Raw genomic sequence first — 12336 nt, forward strand, 5'->3', positions numbered from 1 at the left:
ATCCTGTCTTCGCCATGTTCTGCTCTACTGATGTGGCTTCTTGGCACGAGTTAGTTTTTGTGGCGATGTGAAGCTTACACTACACAGTGAATGTAACAGAGCAGATCAGGTTAGACCCAGGAAAGCTCTTCAAACACTGAAATATTCATTCCATCAGGGTGTTGTACTTTTGACCCTAACAGTCTACCAGAGAACCACTTAGATTTTTCTCCCCTGACAGGCGAGACACATAACTGTCAACAGTCTCTATGCTGCTTTCCCCATGCAGCCCGTTCCATCGACGTGTGGTGTGCAGACTATGAATCAGCTCTTTCTTCAGAGGAGCCGCTGCATGTTCAAAGCTAATGGAGTTTACCAGACTGGAGCAGCCAGCCCCTTACACCCCTGTTATGAACCATGTGGTTCAGATCCCAGTGAGACAGAGGAAAGAACATGGCTGGTTGGTTTATCTATCGCAGAAGTGCCCCCCCCCCCCCACCCCGTCTACATTACACTATAAGCCATGCCTGCATGGGAGTACTGAGCTCTCTGAAAGCAACTTCCTTTCCTCCCTGTCCTCCCTTCATTTGCATCCCATCACGTCAACCAAGCCGGAAATGTAAAAATAAATGCCAGATTAAGTAGAATACCCCCATTGATAACATCGGATGTTTCAAATGCTATTGGCTAGAATGTGTCGTAGGACAGCAGCCTGCGGACAGACAGGTTTCTGGGTTTAGTTGCATGCAGATGCGAGTGATAAAAACAGGACAAAAGTGGCTATGAGGATGTTGGGAGAAAAAAATAACCCTTATAATTGGAGTTGAGAGAAGATGACAATTTAGGATACATATATTTTTTATGCCCAACAGATTCAAGATGCGGTTGCTTTTCAAATGTCTAGTGACCCAGCACGTTCTCATGAATTTCACGGCCCTCTCCTCTCTTCAGAGTACAGGTCTAGGGTTCAGTTTCACGTGGGTCTTGTTGTCAAAAGAACGGGAACTGATGCTGTGCCCTACAGTGTAGAGTTCTTCCTCACTAAAAATAAAATACAATTATGCCGGTATAATGGCTTCGCTATCCCCTACGGAAACATGCTTAATAAACCAGCTACAGAGATTCTAATTAGGCCTAGTGGTTTGTGCTATTATTTCTGTTGCTGCTCTCAAAGTGTGAAAAATGATGTTCACATCATGTATTTTCCTACACATTATTCTTCGCAGGCATTTAGAATTTACTTGTATCTTTGGTAAAAGGAAATACACAGCCCATCACTTCAAGGGTGAGAGAATAAATGCTTGATATCATGGGACATTCATTCTGCTCATATGTACAGTATATTGTCATACACGTTTTGTAGACCAAAATACTAATGTCTCTTCACCCCATGCTCTTGATTTCAGCATAATAGAGATGAACTAGAACATATTGTCTACCAGGTGGTGTTTGCCTCAGATTGTCAGCATTTAAATTAGTGGACCTAAAAATGGAAGAGTGTGATTCTCCACATTTCAAGAGTGTGATGACTGCACCAACGAGCCCCTCCTTTGAACAAGGTGAACATCTAGAAAGCAATGCAGGGGTAWTGATCAACTCACCTATTTAACCCATAGAACCAGATCCCCTTTAACAGCAGGTAATTCCTTTAGACTCAGTCAGCCGACAAACCAGACAGAGCTACAGCCTCACTGACAAGCTTTCACTGTCATGCTTATACATACTAACGTTGTACTGTCCCAATGTACATATGTTTCATGAATATACAGTAGACAATCCATCTACCAAAACAGGGACAATTCAAGGCAAAGGAATGTGTGAAAACATAACACAAAGATGTTCCAGTCCAACCAAATGTGTTGTATTATCAGAGATTATCAGAGATTATCAGAGATTATCACGGACTGTGGTGAGAGAGAACACTGGTAATAGGATTGTTACATCTTAGAGAGAAAACACAAATGGTTCGATGATACACGATTTTGTCAAATGTCTCTATACAAATAGCTACAAAACAACTTCAAAGCCCTGAAACACTATTGGAACTATTTTCTTGAAATTACATTTTTTATTCTCCCAGCTGTGGCCCCAACAGATCTATTTTTATCTGTGTTGACTCAATAAAAAAAAAAATTGGCCCCAAGTTTGGTGGCAATGACATCTGTTCCCTCATTAGAGAGGTGCTCCACTTCAGAGATGACAGGCTGCCAGGCCTTATTACTACACTGGTGATTCATCCTGAAATAGCCTCTACACTCGCTTCTTATTGTCTCTATCACGTTAAAGTCATATTAGCAGCCCTTTATGTACCTAGCATCAGTGGAAAACAAGGCACTGCAATGGCCAGTTAAGTTGTAGCCAAGAGCTGTAAAAGGTGGAAAGATTGTGTCATTGGACACTCACACAAAAGAAAGTATCCAGAAAGTGTACCACCACAACACTGGCTTCAATATTCCGCTGATTATATGTATGGAGATCACTATGGCAAGTTTTTATTTTGATCAAGACAAACTACTAGATCAACCAGTACTATGCATCTAGGACAATAACAAATTCTCCCTGAACTCATAAAATAGAGCACAATATACACTTTCTTACTAGGCTATACCATGCTCATTTTAGATGACGAATTGAGCAAAACATTTGGCCCTATACATTTTTCTTGAGGTCAAAGAGAGTTAAAATGGTACAGGTATGACCTACTGTATATTGTAGACAGACAGTAGCTTAGAAGGACAGTACCCAGCTAGCACATAACGTTCTGAGAACCATATGTTTCTTAGAGCTTGGTGAGAGCGTGGTTGTCCTATGGTTATTTTGCATACAACCTTCCCATAATGTTTCCTACAAGTTTCCTCATGGTTCTATTTAAAGTAATGTTCTCAGATTATTCAGAGAATGTTAAGAAACAACTTTCTTCTGTAGTAATTTCAGTACTTCGGCATAACATTCCTGCAGGTTTCCTCATGTTTCTATTTAAAGTCATATTCTCAAGATCATTCAGAGAACGCTAAAAAACAACATTCTTCTGTGGGAACAGTACTTCAGAGTAATGTTTTCTGCAGGTTTCCGCATGGTTCTATTTAAAGGCATGTGCTCAGAACATTAAGAAAACTTCCCATAAAAAAAACACAAGAAAACATTAGTAATGTTCAAAGAAAATTATATATTTTTTATTGAAAAACATATACATTCCGTTCTCAGCATCAACAAAACGCCCTCTATCCTCTATCTCGTTAAGTGTGTTCAGGTGTGATCTTAATGGGTGCTTGTTTTCTTTGAAATCGAGTCCGTTTGAATAGACTAAAATGAACAGTTTTGTATGAGTTGAAAAAAACATGGCACACTAGCTCCATCCTGGTAGCGCAGTGGACTAATTCCCTGGATAGAGAGTAGAAGACCATAGGTTTGAATCTCACTGATGTCATAGAACAATAAAACATTTGATCTGTTTGCATGATTAATGACTAAACAAATGAATTCCCATGTGTCCTCTCTGTGCTTGAGTTCAAAACAGTTAACCTAAGCTAGCAGTGTTAATAAAATTCTTATTGAAACATTTTCAAAGAACGTAATTTAATTAGCTCTCAGAACCTTAACAAAGCCTCCCAGGAAAACTTTCAGGGAACKATAGCAAAACGTTCACAGAACCTCCCTGCAACCTAACAATTAACGTTCCCAGAACAGGCGAAATTTAGAAAACGTTCCGTTTAAAGGTCAGGAAACGTATGGCTTCGTAACCAGAACAAATGGGGAAACAAAAACGTACATTRCCACAACTTCCAAGGAACCAAATGTGCTAGCTGGGTATAACCTTACTGTAGTCTACAATAAATGTCTGTCCCTCTTAAGTGTTGTGACTAGTGTGACTGTAATCACCAGGAGGAAGTTCATATCATGTGGTTAACTGCTGGTTGCTAGGTGACTGTCCTGGGAATGAGGCACTGAGTTCCAGCTCCAGTCCTGAACAGTTTGTGTGGAACACTGCCTGCCTGCACCATGCCTACAACCGGTGACTGCAGATGTAAATTAGCTGTCAGTTAAATCTGGTGCAACACATCACTTCTCATACGCTGAAACGTATGTTTTGTTGTACATTGTCCATCTCAAATAAACTTAATAAATAAATAAACCTTGGTGTCCAATCACCTGTCCAAAATAGCTGTTACCTGCTGACACATACCAACCAGACCGCTACCTTGATTAAAGCAAAATGTCACTGGTCAAAGGTGTTTCTGTGATATGCTGTGCCACCTGTGATAGGAGTGGGATGACAGCAGAAGGGTTGCCATGGAAAATTTGGACCTTAACCAAACATAACTAAACAAATAGAGCAAAGGGAACCCTCATACGTTAGCTGAGAAAAAAATGTAGGTTGATGCATTAAAGTTAATCTCTCTCTCTAACAAAGAAAAACAAATCCACCTGATGGTTAACTCTGATTGGCTTAGGCCTTCCATCTCCAAACCATGTTAGAGAGGATGGGTGCATTCATTTCAGCTCGTATGGTGCCCCAGCTGGACAAAMATTTACTTTAGGACCAATAGGATGGTCTAAAATGTGACAATTCCGCCAACCCTTTGTCCTGGGTGAAGTAAAATGAGTCCACCCAGTGGTTGAGCCACACTGCTCTCCTCCGTCCCCCAACGTGACTGGAGTGCTGGTCTTATTTCTGGATGGAACACACCACGGTCTCTGTGCTAATTAACCTAGATGTGGATATTAATAAGCAGCTGGGATGAAAGCGGGTCTAGACTGAAAGTGGGGCAGTTTGAGAGGAGGGGCCTGATTTAAGAATGGTCCCAGTAAAGCAGGACACCTTGGCCCCTCCCGTGGCAGGGGAATAAGACCTGTTACTATATTAAAATACCCTCCGGCCCTTCTTAATTGCTCACACCTCTGGAGATTCTTGGCTCCTATGAAGAGCTGAAGATACCTTCAGGAGGACACTGTGTTGAAAGACCACAGAGATATTTGTAAAGTTGAGGGATGGAGACAAGATACCACCAACGTGTATGCTCTATATCTTTTACGGTTAAATGGATGTCTTTTGAGAGAGAAATGGCTTTGCATACAACATTGTTGTGCCAATCTATGAGCAGATGAGCACATATGATTCTTATAAGTATACAAAACCCTACAAAGCCAGACCCCTCTTTTGCTGTAGTCAATATCAGTCAGMGCATAGTTAATATAAAGACCTGCTAGATGAATCTGCTGTCAGTGAGATATGGGGCGAGGGRTTATATATAGGCCACTTGTGGACTGAAGTGTTTTGATAGCTAGGTCTGGTGGGACGTGCCCCACATAGCACAAGTACTCTCTGACAGAGAGAGCTTTTAGCTGGTCTGCACAACACAGATGAAGTTTATACTTTGTGATAGAAATGCTGTATCTTTATATCAGATCAGCGATGCCATCCAACAGAAAGAGGGTGGGGACAGTGAGATAGTGGGCAGTCGTGACAGAAAAGTGGGTCATCATAAATGGCACCCTGGCACTTGCTATGGTAAACAGCTGAGAGTTGGGGCTGGAGAAATGTATCCACTCTAAAATTGATAGAGAGCTACTGACCATCAATTACATTTTAACCATGTTTTGAAACTATACAGTGTTTGTTTAGAATTACATTGTTTACAAAAAAACTAGTAAAACAGGCTTATAGCTTGGGTTCTGATGGGTTAAGACAGTTGAACTAAGCTCATGAGCCCTTTATAATCAATGACAGTATGAATTCAAAATGGATGCACCAATCCTAGATTTCCCCTTTAATCTAGATGGATGCACCAATCCCAGATTTCCCCTTTAATCCAGATGGATGCCACACTGGTAAGCATAGGATGAATACCCCAGAAGCCTGGGTTAGTGATGCCACGGATGTCATACAAACCAATCTAAAATGATGGATGATGCTGTTCGCACAGAACTGTCACACGGGTGCAAAGACACATGGACTGACATTTAATAAAATAAACATACATTAGAATGAGAGAGTTGTATTCAACAGAAATGACAAAAAAAAGGGTTCAGTGCAGTGTCTCTCCTTTCCAGTACAACATGATCACTTCAAATATCAAAATATCAATTTATAAACATTTACCAAATAAATGCATCCCTCTAATCTAATTGTTGAGAACAGATAAATCCAGTGGCAGAAATTGGGAACAGTTCTGGGCACCACAGTGGCATGGTTTCCTCTGGAGGGTACCTGTCTCACTGGCCTCTGTCCCAGGGTCACTCTGGACCAACCTCTCCACAGAGGACATATTGCTATAGCCCCCTGAGTAGTCAAATGTGAGCTCCTCCTGAGGGGTGATGTCCCTGCCAGCGAACAGGGCCAGCCTGGGCACCAGGGAGTGCACCCGGACAGGCACCATGAACAGGTTGGGTTGGCAGGAGTGGTTCAGAAAACGCCCCACATTCCCAACCACAGTTGGGTCCACAAAGGTCTCACTGACCTGGCCCTGACCAGCATACTCCCGCACAGCAATGATGTAGTTGTTGTCCTCAAGCCCCTGAGCAAGCTGTCTGCGTCTGGCCTCCTCAAAGCCGATCACCTCCCCGGCATACTCACACACAAAGGTTCCACAGGGGATGGGCTCCAGRGCCCGCATCCCCCAGCCCCTGTCCTCTGTGGGGTAGACACACAACTTGAGCCCCAGGCCTCTCTGGACCACCCGGTTACAGCAGGCCTCACTACAGCCACACAAGGCGTTACACTCAAACACAGGCCTGCAGTAACCAGTCTCTGTATCCACCTGGTCTTGGAGTCGGCCGTGGCTGTCGTACGTTTGTCTGCATGTCTGTCCGTATGTCTGCAGGCAGGAGCAGCTCTCTGTAAGGCAGGAGTGGGCGTGGCAGGAGCATCCAGGAAGAGTCACCTCACTGGGGTCTATGTCACATCCTGGCCCCTGGATGTTCTCTGGAGAATACTGAAACCAAAGAGACAGATGGAGGACAGGGGACTGAAGTTTTTTTTATCAGATACAAAGGTAATCAGACCAATTTAAAACAATAATAAAAACAACCACTCAAGATATTAGGCTCTGGGGGATTTCACTTGTTTAGAGGACATAGTTACAGAGAAAAAGCTTCTTCAATCACACATAGAAGCTATGTTTTTTCTTCCCTGTAATATCATCCAATCCTGCATAGCTATGTTCCTTTAAGCAAGCCGTGGTGAGAAAGAGAAAGACATGTAAGGAGATTGTAAAGTGGTGCAGTTCCGAAGGTTCAGTAGTTACAATAGCCTATTTCAGATTCTCTCCATTTCACCCAGACAATCCAAGTGGTGGCCAGTGATGATATTGTGCTGCCACCAGCTGGCAGAAAACAGTTTAGACAGCCTGAATGAAGATCTACAGCTGTTCTTTATACCAGTGTCTACAGCAGGGGTGTCAAACTCATTTTGCCATGGGGACCGCATTTGGTCTTCAATGAGGTCCGGAGGGCCGCACTGAAAATTGGTTATAAATAATTTCCTTGTCATCAGAATTTGCAAAAGATTGTCCTCTAGCCATTGTATTTGGAATTTGCGATACTCCCTGACTGTCTAGTTTCAATTTAGGTGATTAATAGTGAGCTGGACACAGTCAAGTAACTGTATAAATGTAAGCCCATTATCWTTACTACACAGTTTCCCTTTGGTTTAATCGATTGTAAACAGTAGAGGATCCTCAGAAGAGGAAGGGGAGGACCACCCTCCTCAGTGAATTTCATAAAAATAAAATAAACATTACAAAAGTTATCCTTTTTAGATGAAACTATAGTAAATATAATCACGTCACCAAATAATTGATTAAAACACACTATTTTTCAAAGAAGGTCTACAGTAGCCTCCACAGCACTCTGTAGCACCATGGTGTAGCCAGTGCAGCTAGCTTCTGTCCTCCTCTCTGTACATTGACTTCAATACAAAACTTAGGAGGCTTGTGGATCTCACCCCCTTCCATGGACTTACATAGTAATATGACAACTTCTGGAGGATGTCCTCCAACCTATCAGAGCTCTTGCAGCATGAACTGACATGTTGTCTCCCCAATCAAAGGATCAGAGAATTAATCTAGTACTGAAAGCATAAGCTACTGCTAGCTAGCACTACAGTGCATAACATGTGGTGAGTAGTTGCCTCAAATAGAAAGAAAGACAATAGTTTCACAGTTTTGAAAAAAATGTATTTCTTCCAAAATGAAGGAGAAGCAAGAGAGAAATAGAGAGATTATAATTATTTTTCAATTTCAGTTTCACTTACTTAACTAGCAAATGCAGCTAGCTAGTTCAGTCTACTGAAACACCCTGCTCAAACAGAGGGATGCTATGTTAGCTAGCTGGCTATGACTATCAAACACAACACTGGAACTCTTCCAAGTCAAGGTAAGCTTCTGGTTTTACTAATTTATTGCCACCGGGGCCCACCGGTGTAACTGCTAACTGACTGTACACTAACATTACTGCAAGATTGTAGCTGGTTTACTAACCAGTTAATTATATTAGCTATGCTGACTATGACYTTACTTTAGCAAATATGGTGACAACGATGTAGGCTGTGTGTAGCGGTTTGGCTTGGAACGTTTTTTTTTTATGCCTGGTCACATACAGCTGATGTGTTGTGCATTGAAGTCCACAAGGGAAGGGAAGAGGTGAGAGGAGGAGAGCGCATACGAGAAGTAATACAACGTGGTTGCTATGAAAGTGAACTGTGTTTACGTGTGATATGGGGTGTAATTCATTGAACTGATTTTGTTGAAAAAAAAATCTTAAACAGAAGCAAATGGAACACAATGGGGATAAACACACATACATTTGCGCAATAGAAACTCTTGTTTGCAACTTTTGGACTAATGATTACACCCTATATCAGCTACATGCAGGCAAGAGTGTGCAAGGCGGTATTGAATATCACCGTCAGTGTGTCACTTATGTTATAAACTTTAATTCATAGGCTAGGTTGTAGCAACCTCATGATGGGTATAGGGAAAATGTTAGTATCATGTAGTAGCCTAAACCTATCGCTGTTACATTGAACTGGGTGAATGGAAGATGATTGACAGTCATCCAATATGCTGTAATAGAAAGAAGGCCATGCTCATGAAAAGAAAATCGTCCTCCCTCATCTAAAACGGCACTGACCGCTACTAATTTTAGGTCCTCGACCAGACATGATGTTGCTAATTCGAAGAAGATATTTCTAAATGTTCCTATTGCAAAGAAATAGGTTGTTGCACCTTTTGTTATTTCCCCCTGAATATAAAGAAAACTGCTTCTTCATTGACTTCAACCTGGTTCTCATCAAAGAATTGTTTACAAGCACCAATGCAAGAAGTTGCAATAGTTTCATTATCACAGTGTAGCATAGGCAAAGTAACTATGGTTTATCCATATAAACAATTACACACGTGGAATAATGGTGCCTGACKATTTCTAAGTTAGATTGCTGGCTATTTGTATTGGCATGGGCTAACCAGTCAGCTACAACTAGCTACAATAAAGCATTTTACCTGAAATTCAGAATATTCTTCTTTGCTGACATTGCCCTCTCGTAAAACTGGAACTTTTTCGAGACCCTTGCACAAATACTGATCAAAAACCTTTATTATACTCATATTTTCTCGCTAAATGTTCAGCTCTCAAAGTTAGCTAGCTAGAGAAACATGTCAACAGAGAAAAGGCACTACAACACTCAAGAAGAGACGCTTCCGGAAAGTCTAGTGTGAATGTTTTACAATGTCGCCGCCTAGCGGCCATCGAGCACAATCTCACTATCGCATTTCTGCCATTTTTGCGGTATGTGGCGCTATGAGACTTGACAAAGAGACCCAGGTACAGTCATCACGTAATGAATCACGGTAGGCCATTGTTATAGAGCTAATAAAACATGGCCATAGGAGGGAAAAGTGTCCTGTGGTTCCCACATCACATGAGCACAAACAAATGAGTTTGAACCCAGCTGGAGGGGGACAATCTGACACATGAGTGAATGAGGAGCAAGGACCTTCCCTTCTTCTCAAATCAAATCAATTTTATTTGTCACATGCGCCAACATGCGCCAACATGTCACATGACACCACCTAGTATATAGGTCCTGGATGTCAGGAAGTTTGGCTCCAGTGATGTACTGGACTGTATGCACTCAGTCAAAACAGAAAATGTGTGTCAGCCTGTCTCTTGTGAAAACAGTGAACAACTTGTGAACATTTCTGAAATATAATATACACTGTGGAGCCAACTTCCCCACCCTTTTGGGCCTTTTGACCAATCGGATCAGTTCTTGTCCCAATAATTGCAATAGTGCTTGCACCGATACATGACAAGGGTCAATGTACAGGATATTATTTTTTGGGGGTTATATTTTCTGTTATTTGTCTTCTTTTTTTTTTTTGGAAACCTACAAAATAATAGCAAGAACCCCCTCTGCAGTTTCGAAAATGCTGTTATAATGCTGTGCTGATAAACATTTACAGCGCCTCTGTAGCGCCTTACGGTCGGATGCCGAGCAGTTGCCATACCAGGCAGTGATGCAACCGGTCAGAATGCAACAGGTTGACCAGTGTTACCTTGGAGATAATGACACACCAAATGAACAACATTGGAAGCAACCCTGCCGTCCTGCCAGTGAATGACATCATCCATCCTGTAATGATGGGGCTTTGGAAGCACCGCACTCCATCTGTTCCTCAGACCCATGGGGAGGGGATAGGAAATTAAGAAGGAAAGTCGTGATTCCAGGCTTCTGTTTACCTCCTTCCTCAGTCACTATCCTGTCCAATATGGTGTGATATTGCTAGGAGAGATACTGCCTGGCCTTAAAACAAACAATGCGGTCATCAGGATTTCCTTTAAGTTCGCTTTTTGTACAAAGGCATAGATGTTGGACAGGATGCGCATTTCATATTTCTTGTTAGATTTKTTTTGTTAGAACGTCGTTTATTTTCAGGGGAGTCATTTCGGCAGTTTTCAGCTCTATCCGTACCATGGCATTATGTTGTTTTCATGTTGTCATACATAATAAATGCATAGGTTTGGACTCAAGTGGCTGAAGGAAGCAGATGGAGAGAGGTCACATTGCCACATTGCTGGCTGGCATCTCAGCTGCACACACAACTGACCGTTTGTCCTCTTCCTCTGAGAATACTCCCGCTATCCTCTCTCGTTTACAATGTCCTTGTGAAAAAACTCCATTTGTGATTTGGAGTTTTACTGAATTTCTCCTGGGAATGAAATATAACGTAAAGCAAATGATTGCCGTTGGGGCATTAAAGTCATTAAATATGCTCACCAACAAGATMAATCTTTAGGGAAACTGACTTTAGATATGGACAGAGCGTTTAAGYTTATTGATGGCTGTCATGACGATGATCGATGAGCCCAGGTCTGTACAGTCAGCAAATGCAYTATATATATTTTTTCTTATGTCCTCCAATCTCTAGAAAATATGAACTTTTTCAAACTCCCATCAGCTTGTTTGTCCTCTTACTGTGTGCTCCTGCCTCCCTGTCTGCAGAAAAATAAGCAAACAGTACAGGTTGAAATAGTGTTTAGCTAGACTGTATAACATTCTACCCGCACAGCTTGAAGTTTATCTCTCTGGATTCCCCGAGTGCTGCAAACTCAGTCCACACAAATACATTACATTTACCAATGGGAGTTTGCTATCCAATAAAATAGAYGGAGATAATGTGCACTGAGAAAGAGGGAATGTGTTTTGAGTGGACTTCCATTTTGAAAATTGGTGCTAGTGTACCAGAAGTACCAGCTTGTTTTTCTTAATAAGGGTCTCTATGTCATTAAAATGACTTGACAATGTCTGGCTCTCACAATAGTGTTTGACAATAGGATGAAGCACATTCCTTACCTCCTGTTCTCTTGTTGACAGAGCTTGTTGGGAGACTGCGCCACGTCTCCCAGGTGGCGCAGTGGTCTAGGGCACTGCATCGCAGTGCTAGCTGCGCCACCAGAGTCTCTGGGTTTGCGCCCAGGCTGGGCTGGGTTCGCGCCCAGGCTCTGTCGCAGCCGGCCGCAACCGGGAGATCCGTGGGGCGACGCACAATTGGCATAGCGTCGTCCGGGTTAGGGAGGGTTTGGCCGGTAGGGAGGGTTTGGCCGGTAGGGATATCCTTAACCTAGACCATGGTGCTTGCCTACGGAGCTGTGAGGGGAACGGCACCTCCGTACCTTCAGGCTCTGATCAGGCCCCCCTACACCCAAACAAGGGCACTGCGTTCATCACCTCTGGCCTGCTCGCCTCCCTACCTCTGAGGAAGTACAGTTCCCGCTCAGCCCAGTCAAAACTGTTCGCTGCTCTGGCACCCCAATGGTGGAACAAACTCCCTCACGACGCCAGGTCAGCGGAGTCAATCA

The 12336-nt window shown here is 42.6% G+C and overlaps 1 protein-coding gene across 1 annotated transcript; it reads right to left on the reverse strand.

Moving 5' to 3' along the window:
- Positions 1–6016: 6016 nt before the first annotated feature.
- setmar (SET domain and mariner transposase fusion gene) lies at positions 6017–9657 on the reverse strand. The gene is made up of 2 exons (XM_023995394.2): positions 9477–9657; positions 6017–6911 (listed from the first exon to the last, which is right to left on the reverse strand). The coding sequence occupies exons 1-2, from the start codon at positions 9579–9581 to the stop codon at positions 6102–6104; spliced, it is 915 nt and encodes a 304-aa protein (XP_023851162.1). The 5' UTR covers positions 9582–9657; the 3' UTR covers positions 6017–6101.
- Positions 9658–12336: the final 2679 nt, after the last annotated feature.

This window comes from Salvelinus sp. IW2-2015, linkage group LG1 (assembly GCF_002910315.2).
Source record: "Salvelinus sp. IW2-2015 linkage group LG1, ASM291031v2, whole genome shotgun sequence".
Lineage (NCBI taxonomy): Eukaryota > Metazoa > Chordata > Actinopteri > Salmoniformes > Salmonidae > Salvelinus > Salvelinus sp. IW2-2015.